Genomic DNA, 13094 nt, shown 5'->3' on the forward strand with positions numbered 1-13094 from the left:
CAGAGGGACTATGGCCCTCCTCCCCAGTCACCAATCAGAGCTAATTTATTTTATTCCAAAAGACAGACAAGGAAATTTTTGCTACTCTTGAGAAGAATGACTAACATTAAGCTCTTCGTAGTAAGACCTTTCAACAAAGAACACACGCTACTGAAATGACAAATCTAATATAAATAAAATTTTATTCTTCTGGCCATGTTATATAACTTCAAATATCCAATCATTTTTAAAAAGCAAATGATCATATAAAATACTTAAATTTATTTTAGTAGACCCTGAAGGTGTACCTAAAAAAAAATTCAATGTAGTAAGACAATAATAAAAGAATATTAAACCTAATAGACCAATTTTTCATCACAGAACTAGGGTTCAGTTTCAAGTTGGATGATGAGGATGAGGTTAATATACTAGTGTACTAGCTTAGCCAGACCAAGATGCAAGGAGGTGGTAACAAGTAATTTTTTTAACTCTGCCTGTGTATCAGAAACTGTGCTAGGGATTTCTTACTAATCTCATTTAATCTGAATCAAACCCCCACTCAGGTTGGTACTGATGTTCCTATTTTTCTTATAAAATGATTGAGTATCAGAGAGGGTGAGTAACTTGTCTGAGGTCACACCACTGCTAAGGAACAAAGCCAGCATGTGGTCCATCTGCCTGACTCTGAAGTGAATGCTTTTTTTTTAACCACCTGACCATGTTACCAGACCTGGGCAACACACACCATTTTAATCAACAGAAAACTTGTTATTTACTTTATCCATGATTTTCTAATGGCATTCAAAATCCAGAATAGTTCACAGATCTTTCAGATCTAAACTGTAGTCCATGAAAATCAATTTTATTTAAATGAATAGTGAAACTATCTCATAATCAAGTAACTAGTCCTGCTGAGTGTGATAACTATAAGGCAAAAGCTTTAGATGTGGTTTAAAAAACAAAAGCCAGCTGAAATGCAGTCTCTTTAAAGCCAGAGTTAGTTTTTCTATTGTCACCTGCTCTTGTACTTATCACCATTACACATACATGTGTTTACCAATAGGTTAATTAGCATGCAAACATTAATATGACTTCTAAGAACTTAAAACCATTTAGAATGGGTCCAAATGACAAGGAAAAGCTGAGATTTCAGGGTGGAAAAACTGAAATACTAGAAAGAATATTTTGATTTAATATTTAAGAAATTAAATGTTTTTCTTTTTCTCTCTCCAAAGAGTGTAAGATTACATTTTAAACTATGTTATACAATGATATACTAAAAAGACAAAGGAAATTTGTTTTTAAAAAAAGATACAGCCATTTCCTAATATCATTAAAGGAATTTACTGACTGAATGTCAGAGACAAACAGAAACAAAAGATGAATTTAGGAATTAGAAACTTGATTCAGGGACCTGAGTGACACTGTTGTCTTTCATTCATTTTGCAGAATTCTGAAACCAAAGCATGTGGAGCAGATTTTCTGATAAAATGATATGTTAAAATCTGCAAAAAATGACAGTGTACTTTCCAGATGGAACCTATTAAGTAAGACAGGGTTACTTATATATGTTTAGATCAGGATACTTATATGAGTGTGAAAGGTGCCACCTGTGAAAATGCCAGGATAGCAAGTGTGACCTGGAGCTGTCTTAGGAATAGTCTGTGCAAGTACATCCTAACATCCTACTAGCTTCTTCTGGCTGATAACTATCCTCTCCCAAAAGACCTTCAACTGGCCTTCACCTCAAAGACTTCTGAACTTTATTTACATATCTGCATACACCTGTTTCTCCTTTACCTATGTTTATTTTTTCGCAGTATTTTTTTTTAGGTATAATTGGCAAATAAAAATTGCATATTTTTAAGGTATACAACATGCTGGTTTCGTGCATGTCACGTTATCAAATCATTACCACAATCAAGTTAATTAACAAACCCATCACCTCATCTTTTGTATGTGTGAACTTAAGATCTATTCTCTTGGCAACTTCAAGTATATAATACAGTATTATTAACCATAGTCACCATGCTATACGTTAGATCTCAGGACTTATTTTTTTTTATAACTCACAGTTTGTATTCTTTGACCAACCTCTCTCCATTTTCCCCAGGCCCTCATCACCAACATTCACTCTCTGGTTCTATGGATTTGACCTATAAATGAGATTTTTAGGTTTCACCTATAAATTTTAGATTTCACCTATAAATGAGATTATGCCCTACTCTTTGGAGCCTATGGATATGCTAAATTATATGGCAAAAAGGGACTTTGATTAAGGTTATGGATTTTTTTTTGAGAGGGCATCTCTCATATTTATTGATCAAATGGTTGTTAACAACAATAAAATTCAGTAGAGGGGGGTCAATGCTCAATGTACAATCATTAATCCATCTCAAGTCTAATTCTCGTCAGTCTCCAATCTTCTGAAGCATAACGAACAAGTTAAGGTTATGGATTTTAAGAGAAGATTATCCTGGATTATCTGGGGAGCAGGGGGTCCAATCCACTTATATGAACCCTTAAAAGTGAAGAACTTTCTCCAGTTAAAGACAGAAGAGTCACAGCAAAAGAGCAAGTCAGTGGGATTCTACACACAAGAAGGCTTCAAAGCACTGGCTGGCTCTGAGCTGTAGAGGGTCAAGATGTGATGGAGGAGGCCATGTGCAAGGACTGGAGAGAGCCTTTAGGGGCTAACAGTGGGCCCCAGCTGACAGCCAGAAAGGAAACAGGGCCCCAGTCCTACAACCACAAGGACCTGGATTCTACCAGCAACCAGAGTGAGCTCAATACCAGAAAGGAGCACAGCCCTGTCAACACCTTGATTTTGCCCTTCTACGATTCTAAGTGGAAGACCCAGGTGAGGCTTGCTGTACCAGGACTTTTGATCCACAGAACTATGAGACAATAGATGGGTGTTTTAAGCCACTACATTTGTGGAAATTTGTTGTAGCAGCAATAGAAAACAAATACAGTATACACATTTAAGCACATTATATTTAACCCTGCTTAATTTGGGGAGGAGAGGTTTCATAGGTTAGGGACTACTAATAATAAAAAACTGCCCCCTCATTTTTATTTTAGGTTCTTAGAACATATGGTGGATATGCTAATTGATTTTCCCATCACTGTCATGTTTTCAGGCCAAAGGATAAACATAGTAATCTAGAGGGACCTCTTCTATGTAAGCACACATCCTTACTGTCAAAACTTAAGTCATTCTCTTCCCCTAATACTCCCCCCAATGGGAAAAACTGTCTTGTTTGGCTTTTTCTAAATATCTCTCCATCCTTGTAAGAGACTGAAGCAAAACATTTTGCATCTTTAAGTATTCAAAGGAACATGCTCTCCTCCTTCACATGACAAGAATGGAAGAATAATTAACCCAAATTGATAAACAGCAAGGTGGTTGGTAGATCAGAGATGCAGAACTGACCAATTCATTCTGCCTATTGGCTTAACTCATTAGCCACACTGACCTTAAGAAACTGACCCTAAGAAATTATCACCCCTAATAATATCAAACAAATCAACAATAAAAACAAGTAAAAAATTCTGCCCATCTACTGATGGTCAAAAATTCCTGTTTTTCTTCCTACCTGCCACAAATTCCTTTATGTATGTGGCAAGATAATCTATTAAAATATGAATTTACATTCTAGTTCCTGCTACAATAAGATCTAGAAAAAATTGGAAAAATGTTTTCTCCTTCTTCTAGATAGAACAAACTCTTGAGTTCTGAGTTCAGGGCTCACCAAAATTTTAGATTTGTGTATTGAAAACAGAAATCAGCAAATTAATCCTACTCAGGCTCTAGAAACTGTTACTAGACAAAGAGATGGAGTTGGCTTTGACTATAGGTGGTGAAAATGACCAGAAACCAAAAGAAGAGACTGGAGCAGTAAGTGGAGAAGTTTGGGGGCCCACCTGCACTCCTGTTTACTGTCCAGGAGGTCTCATAGGATGCTCGGGGATGCTGGAGCCTGAACACAGGAGCAGTGGCCTTGATTGAAACCGAGAATGGTGCCCATCCCACATGTGTACCATGGGAGAAGGGGCTCCTGCCTTGGAATAGACCATAGGGACTGAACAACATGGATCAGTGTGACCACAGAGGTCTGAAGAGTTGGAGGCGCCTCCCCAATCCAGAATACTTAGGACTGGGTCCACTCTCAGGCACAGAGGCCTCCAGTAATGACTGCACTGGGTAGCTGGCTTCCCTCACCAACAGAGGCAGAACCAGAGATTTAATTAGGTACGGAAACATAGCAGTGTGATGTTTCTGTATGTGACTGTTGGAAGAGCAATTCATGCATATGCGTGGGTAGATGGGAAAGAGCAAATGCAAGAAATCCAAGAAATGAGCTATCAAAAGGAAGGAAAGTGGGCCAGTGAGTGCTGCCCGGTGGATCGAGCTTCACAAGGACAGAGAGCATGGGGCTGCTGGGTGGGCTTCGGGTTGGCTGATTGGGCACCCCCGGGGTGGCGGTTCTCTGCTGCCTAGTGGCAGCTCCCTGTCTCTGCCCTTGGCATCCATGGTTTCCTCCATGTGGACTCTGTACTTGGGAAAGTTTCTGGTACTTGGTACTGCACAGAAGCTTGGATGACCAGGAGGGAGCCCCCCTTCCATGACTTCTGATAGAAAACACACACCCGCCCCAACACTGACTTGCAGTGTGAGTGCATTCCTTTTTACTTGGCCAAGCCAGTTTGCCGCACTCAGTCCACCACCTATTACCTAAATATGCTGCCATGAGCTTTGTACCTGTGACAGTCAGTGCTTAGGAACTGTCCTGACTGTCTGGAGGTTTGTGCTGCAACAGGAAGAGACTAGAGTTGACACTAAACACCATGACATTTTCTACTTCTAACATCTATGGTAATTTCAATGATGATACACTGAGGTAAACAAACTGTGATAAATCAGCTGCCTGCTTATTCTCTTTCTGTTAAATATCACACATGCACACACACACACACACACACACACACACCCAAGAAAATTAAGCCTATGAAGATACTTTATTCACAGAAAGTCACAGCCGACTTAACTTTCGGAAGTCAGGCAATTCTAAGTTCCTACTGCAAGTTTATCTCATCCATACCACAGGCGCACACAGTGAAGCATGAAACCTACATATACAAACAGCAACTTTTGTACAAAGAGGATACATTTTTGGAGCGATAATTTTGCCATTCCTTGCTCTCTATCTTTAAAATGACTTTCACCACCCAAATGTCCTCATCTATCTCTCTTCTACATGAATTCCTTCCATACTCCACATACTGGTCTTAAAGGGAGTATGTCATGCTTACCAGAGAGGCAGGGCAGAAAAAGAATGGCAGGAACATTCTCAGGTCCTGTTCCCCACAGCTCCCCACTGCACCCCACTTCAGTCAACCTGGCCACCTTTTGCATCATGCTGCTTGATCATTCTTACCGCTGACTCTTTGCAAACACCATTCACCCCCTTTAAGACAATGTCCCCATTTATCTGACAACCCATGTTTGTCAACTCCCTAGAACTCTGGATCAAAACTCACCTGCTGCGTAAAGTCTTTTCTAATTTAATTGTTCCACCAACTCATCAACACATGGGCATTCAGTTAGTAATAGTTGTCGCCAGGTAGCTTTGTAAGCAAGATGAAGCACAGCTCATGTTAATTAAAGGGAGGCTGAAGGACTGTTATCGTAGCAAACAGATTAGTCTTAGATGGGTAATAACAGGGCAGAACGGAATTTTGTGGCATTAAATAAAATCTCTCGAATTCAATGAGAGCCCTGTAAACCACATAGCTAGTAGTCCTCTGTCAATTTAGTATGTGGAGTTCTGTGAGAGAAGGAACATGAGCCAGATGAGATAGCATTGAACTAGGAGTCAGGAGACACAGGTCATGCAGAATCCTATGACTTGATGTTTGCCTAGTTTTTCTCTATAATTAGAACATAAATTCCTTGAAAATAAGCTTTGTGGCCCTCCTTTCCATAATGCACATATATGCATATGCCATATAATGCAAAGTTGGGAGATCATCTACATATACCAGGCACTCCAATAGGTATTTGTTAATATGTATTTGCATATCGATATAGGACAAGAATCAGTTTCAGTGGTTTTAAAAGGAAAGAGGCAATTTCATAAATTTATAGCCTACCGAGCTTAGAAGAATAATGGAGATGACTTACTCCAGAACTTTTATTTTACAGAGGGAAAAACTGCAGTCAGTATGGTTTATTCAAGAGCACAGCACCAATAAAACTCAGAAGGCAAAGAATTTAGGCTCTTGAACTATTAGTTCAGCTTTCCTATCAAAGCTCCCCTTAGAGCAGGTAGGAAGAAATGTGGTTCAGAAACTCAATATTATGACAGAAAACCTTCCAAACCACAAAGGCAAATTGCCATTAACAATGACATCATAATTTTTGTGTATCTGTTGGCGAAACTTTTTTGCTTGATGATTTTTCTATATTGGCTAAATGTTTTGCATAGTATTTTAAGCTGTGCATTGTTTAGGATTTTATTCAGCTGAATATATCCAGAGATCCCCAACTAAGAGTAGCTTAAATGACAATGGCAATTTTTCTGTCACCTAAGGAAACACAGCAGTAGAGGATCCAAGATTGGTCTGGGCCCATGTTCCTTCCACTCTACATCTTTCCCATATTATACTTGGGTTCAAGGTTGCTCCTAAAGTTTAATCTGTCGCCTCTGAAATCAGCTGGGAAGTAGAAGGGAGAAAGAGCACACCCTTTTGTCTTAGATGTCTCACATAACAGTTCTGTTTATATCATCTTAATAAGAACATAGTAAAGTGGGACCCACTGGGTGCAAGGAGCCCTGGATGATGTAGTCGTTTATCATGGTGGCCGTGTGCCCCATTAATATAGGGGCCCTGTTACTAGGCAAGAAGGAGATAATAAATATGAGGAGCTACCAGCATCCTTTTCCACAGAATTACAGGAGTCTACACTCCTTTTCCTAATGAACTCAAAGAATGCTTTAATATTATGCAAATAATCCAGGTATTAAAATAGAATACTGTGATTTATATGGATAAAGTAATATGAACCAGCATAGCGACAACTGTTGTAAATATAGTATATATGGAATGCTTTGTTATAATGCAATTATAAGGTCAAACTTTTGCCTTACTGATACTAATAGTAACAAAATAATCCCAGAATTATTAGGAAATCCCTCATAGGACAAGAAATAGGTCACCGGGCCATGACATTTGTCAAGAGAGCTCACAAGAGTGGGGTCCTTCCTCAGGAGTCCAGCCAGCCCCTTCCACCCAGCTCATCTGCCTCTTTCCTCCTCCCTTAAAACCTGACAAAGGCCAAATCATTGCCAAGGCAACTGAGGGCCTTCGCTTTTCCCCACGGATTCTGGTCACCAGTGCATGACCAGGCAAGAAAAATACACTCTGGAACAAAAGACATGTTTTTGCCCCTGTCACAGAACATCCTGGGTCTTGGTCTCCATACCCAAACTACTGAGATTAAGATTGCTGATTCTTCCTTCCTATCCCTTATGCTGGGAGACTACCAAGAGGGAATCTGGAAAATTTGAGTTACTCAGAATGTAGGTTTTGAGTAAATGCAAAATATTTTTCACTTTGGACCTAATCCTCCCTTTAAGCCCTTCCCAGATAGCTGTTCAGAACAAAAGCCTGGCCCTATACTGCACATAGAAAACCGCCACTATCTGCCGAACACTCTTCCGAAATATTATCTTAAAATGAGATTGGTATTATTTCAACACTGTAGCCAAAGTCCAGGAACTGCTCCTCTCAACTACGCGTCTCCGTCTCTCCACTGCTGCCATCGCCAATGTCCTGCTGTCGACACTGAAGAAATTTTAGACATCCTTCCATCTTCTTTTCCGACAGTTACATGAGTGACCGCGATGTTTTGGATTTCTGAAGTCCCCTTTTACCCTTGAATTTACTTTATATCCTTCAAGTTACCTAACTTTTCTGGATCTCTGTTACCTCATTTAAAAACAGCGAGTGACTTAGAAAAGACAGTTCTTAAGGCACGTCCCAGCTCAAACGCAGCCCATGATCCTACCACAAGACTACCAAACAGTAAGGTCACACCACGCAGGCAAAGCTCGAAACTACTCTTGCGATGTTTCAATAGGAAGTAGAGCATTTAAAAATAATTTGACAATTCTTCTGGATGAATTCTTCTGAGGAAGAGATCGCCTGTATACTCATCCTGTCTTATCATACTTTCACAGCTGCCGATGGGCGGCATTCGTCGTGCCATTTTGAGAGAGTTGGTGAAATGAAAGTGATAGAGCCTCCCAGTTAAGTATCAATTAAAAGTACTTCAACTCATTTAAAGTGAGCGTTATGTAAATAGTCTTGGAGTGCTGCTTTTGGAAGAACTAGCATTTTGTCTTTTTGCAAGGGGAGAATCATCTTGCTTCCTAACTATGCAGGATTATATGATGTCAATCAAGTACATATTCTGCAGCGCTCCTTGTTTTTCCAGCAGCAGTGAAAGCACTGTGTGCTGTAGCCTGAGAAGAGCAAAGTCATCTTTTTTCCATTTCCCTTTCTTTGCCTTTAGCTTCTTTTCCAGATTCTGTGTATGCCCCACTCTGTTGCATAAAGAATAGTGCCCCATCAGACGATTTCCAGGACTCACCACCTCCTGGCTAGGTCTCTCCAGTAGGTGATAAATGATTAAAAAGCTTTAACCTTCACTCAGTTGTCCGTTTGCTATCAAATTACAATGGTAAAATGCAGTTTTTCTAGAGCTTTCTAATGTGGTTTAGATTTCTCACTCCCTACTCTGCAGTCCTTCCATCTAGAGCTGGGTGAAGGAGAACTGCATTTTAAATACAGTATCATTTAAAAGTGAGTGGGGGTACTGCTCTTCCTAAAGATCAAAGTAGTATTTGCAAAAAAAACCCAAAAATTCTAACCTTATGTTTGTGTATTCAAAATGCCACTCAATACCTTGGACACAGGACTTTTGTAGATCAAGGTAATGTGAATGCTGGCTACCAGGAACTAAGTTTTGCTTAAGGGGAGTAGCTTAACTTTAACTATGGGACCCACAGGAAAAAAAAATAAAAGGGAATTCCTAACAGACTTCATTAACCTTCATTAATTGCAATGTAAACAAGCCTCCAAAGAAGATCACACCTTCCTTACAAAAGGTTCTCCAAAGAAGAGGCTGTTTGGCTAACTTACTTCAAGCATGGAGACTGAAATTAAAAATTTGCATTGCTTATGCAGCAAAAACATTTTCAAAACATTGAAGTGATCAATTTCAATGAAACCTTCATAACTGAAATTTCTCATTTCAGATTTTTAAATTTACTATAGGACAATAGCATTTAAAGTGCACTCAAACTCATACATGAACTACATGAATGTAAGTTTATATTGCCTTACATTGTGAAGGTAAGTAATATAGTCTTTTATGAACATTTTATATTTTAAGTGTTACCATTCAATATTTTTATTTAGAGTGACAAGACTTTGATTTAAAATAATATGATCTTGATAAAGTCATTTCATTCTTTTCCATATATAAAAATGAGAGATTTGGACCACAAAACTTCAAACAATCCCTCTGGCTATAAGATCTTATGAAATGGTTTAAAAAAATCTTTGCCTCAATTTTAACTTCTTCATATTTTTGTTGTGCTTTTATTACCTACATTATAATAATCACATCTTAGATTTATAAAACTTTGCTTTTCTGGAGGACCTATCAAATCCATTATCTCATCTACTCATTGGAAAATAGTTGCAGAGAAAGGATCTTCATAGTCCCCTTTGCATGTATTTCACTGACAACTGCTAAGCCTGGGGGATTTATCAGAGCCATAAAATCCTGACCGGAAAGGTCATTTAATTTATACCTTTTTGCAGCCTTCAAAAAGCCAAGGATCATAACAACACTGGATTTTTCACATTTCATCCTATACCCCTTGATTAAATCAGACTCTAAATGATTTTTTTTCCTTTTTGTAATCTGCTAAATGATTTAAAATAGCAGAACTGAAGCAAAATGTATACCCCTGCAAGAACAGAAACATGACAGCCTGCAAATAATGGTGTATTTCAGAGTAAAATCTCACCAAGGAAGCCTAAGTGGATAACAGCTTAAGAAGGTTTCAAATATGAAATGGTTCAATTTTGAAATGGAGGATTATGAGAGCTCTATAAAACAGAAAATTGGGAGGTGTCTTCCATATCCATGCTTTTTAGTTTTTCCATAACTTACTCAACTTATTCATTTCATAATTGTATTATATCCCCACTCCTTGCTGTCCTTTTGGGGATACAGAGATGAACAGTACTGGAAAATATCTAACATTTATTGAGAACCTAGTACATGCTTAGCTATGCTAAGTGCTTATGTATAGTTAAGGCCAACCTAAGGATGTACAGACAGAAAATGGTAGCAACCAGGTTCTCACACTGATCTGCCTGCCTGGAGTCTATGCGGCTCAGTGCCTCTCATTATAAGAGTAACTGAGGGTCCCTGCCCTGAAGACATCATCTGGTGAGCAAGATGATCTTCTCTTTCTTCCCACAACTCAAGACTTGCCCTTAAATTGTTCATTTCTGTGAACTATTCCATCCTCCACCAATCTTACCCAAATAAAACACCACCTCACAAGCCATCTCTATGAGAGACTTTTTGGAAGCTCCTTTAAAAAAGTACTTGCTAATGACCTGGCAATTGTGTTTTACCTTTTTAAATGAAGTGTGAGGTCACTGAAAAGTCACAGAAATACTGTGAAAGCTTTGGCAGAATGTGTGGCTTCCCAGGGGAGCTGCATTATACTGGAACCAGCAACTTTATTCTCAGCCTTAAGTAAATGAAAGGAACAAAACCTCAAAGAGAAATGTCCTACAATTACTACTTGATTTTTAAAAATAATACTCATACTCATAAAGATACAATGAGACTGGCACTAACTAGGAGAATGTGAATTGGCACAACTTTCTAGAAAGTAATTTGGATTCTGTATAGTAAGATACTCATGATCTTTGACCCAGTAACTCCACCTCTTAATTAGAATCTATTCTAGGGAAAGAATTAGGTATTTGGATCAAGATGTATTTATATGCATGTTCACTACTGCATAATAGTTAACACCACAATAATGAAAGCAGTTTATAAAGGTACAAGAATATGGAAATGATTAAGTACCTCATGGTACATAAATTGCATAGTGGAATATAAAGCCTTCTAATGTGATCCTTCCAAATATTTTGAATATGGGAATTTTGATATGGGAAAACATTCACTACAAAATTTTAAGTGAGAAAAGTAAGCTTAAACTATGAGATACATGAAAGACCTCATCTAAAGATAATTACAGAAAAAAAGGGGGAAATGGACAGGATAAGGCATATATGCATTTTTTAAAATTTTGGTATCATTAATATGCAATTGCATGAGCAACACTGTGGTTACTAGATTCCACCCATTATCAAGTCCCCATCACATACCCCATTACAGTCACTGTCCATCAGCATAGTAAGATGCTATAGAGTCACTACTTGTCTTCTCTGTACTATACTGCCTTCCCCATGCCCCACCATGTTATGTGTGCTAATTATAATGCCCCTTATTCCCGTTCTCCCTCTCTTCCCACTCACCCTTCTTAGTAACTGTTAGTCTATTTTGGGTTCTGTGAGTCTGCTGCTGTTTTGTTCCTTCAGTTTTTGCTTTGTTGTTATGCTCCACAGATGAGTAAAATCATTTGGTACTTGTCTTTCTCTATAATACCCTCTAGCTCTATCCATGTTGTTGCAAATGGTAGGATTTGTTTTCTTTTTATGGCTGAATCATATTCCATTGTGTATATGTACCACTTCTTCTTTACCCATTCATCAACTGATGGACACTTAGGTTGCTTCCATTTCTTGGCTATTGTAAAGAGTGCTGTGAGAAACATAGGGTTGCATATGTCTTTTTGAAACTGGGATTCTGCATTCTTAGGGTAAATTCCTAGGAGGGGAATTCCTGGGTCAAACAGTCTTTCTATTTTTAGTTTTTTGAGGAACCTCCATACTGCTTTCCACAATGGTTGAACTATTTTACATTCCCACCAGCGGTTTAGGAGGGTTCCGCTTTCTCCACATCCTCACCAGCATTTGTTGTTCCTAGTCTTTTCAATGTTGGTCATCCTAACTTGTGTGAGGTGATGATATCTCATTGTGGTTTTAATTTGCTATGTGGAGCATCTTTTCATGTGCTTATATGCATTTTTTTAAAAAAAGACTACAATTAAACAAAATAAAAAGGTATGAAAATAACCAGAAAGTAATGCAAGTTATTTTTTTCAAAAAACAAAGAATGAGCTTCGGTTAGGTAATAGTTTCTTAGCTATAACACCAAAAGCACAGGCAACAAATGAAAAAATAAACTGAACACCAGCAAAATTTTGTGCTTCAAGGGAAACCATAAAGAAAGTCAAAGGCATTCCCCAGAATGCAAAGACATTTTTGCAAATCACTTCTTACAAGGAAATTGTATCTAGAATATTAAAGAACTATTACAACTCATTAACAGACAAACAAACCAGTTTTCAAAATGACCAAAGGAACTGATAGTTGTCCAAAGTAGATATACAAATAGCCAACAGATACATGAGAACATGTTCACATGATTGGCCATGAAGGAAATGCAAAGCCAGCCACTAGGAAGCTATAGAAGGTCAGATAATTGCAAGAATTGGTTTTTCTAATTTCCTTTAGTTCTTTGAACATTCTAAATATATTTATGTTGATGTTTTTGGTCATTTTATCATTCCTAGTTCTTGGAACCTGCATTGTCCCACGTGTTAGGTCTTCTAGTTCTCTCTGCAGTGCTTCCTTACCCACATGGTTTGTACTTTTTGAGTGTGAGCTCATTTTCAGTAGGGATTGTTTTCCATTCAAGTTCTGATGGGCAGAATACCAGTGTAATGGTTGCAGATGCCTCTGCCAGTGCCCTACTAATTCCTTCTGTTCCAGAACAGTTTCCATTTTAAGTTCTCCACACTGGGTTCCTTATCATGTGGCTAGTGTAAATTTGCAGTAACAGTAGCCTGGAGTTCCCATTTCTCTTTGTTGATATTTTCCCTGGTAAC

The 13094-nt window shown here is 38.4% G+C and overlaps 2 protein-coding genes across 2 annotated transcripts in view; one reads left to right on the forward strand and one right to left on the reverse strand.

Annotated features, from left to right (window-relative positions):
* The window catches only part of KIAA1217 (KIAA1217 ortholog), a 622979-nt gene that overhangs the window by 533519 nt on the left and 76366 nt on the right, over positions 1 to 13094 (reverse strand). The window lies entirely within an intron of this gene.
* LOC108405600 (uncharacterized) overlaps positions 2630 to 13094 on the forward strand; it is a 108967-nt gene continuing 98502 nt past the window's right edge. The window contains exon 1 of the mRNA XM_073220178.1: positions 2630 to 2839. Within this exon, the coding sequence (XP_073076279.1) occupies positions 2630 to 2839 (210 nt within the window). The remainder of the gene's footprint in view (positions 2840 to 13094) is intronic.

Source organism: Manis javanica, chromosome 2, assembly GCF_040802235.1.
Source record: "Manis javanica isolate MJ-LG chromosome 2, MJ_LKY, whole genome shotgun sequence".
Classification (NCBI taxonomy): Eukaryota; Metazoa; Chordata; class Mammalia; order Pholidota; family Manidae; genus Manis; species Manis javanica.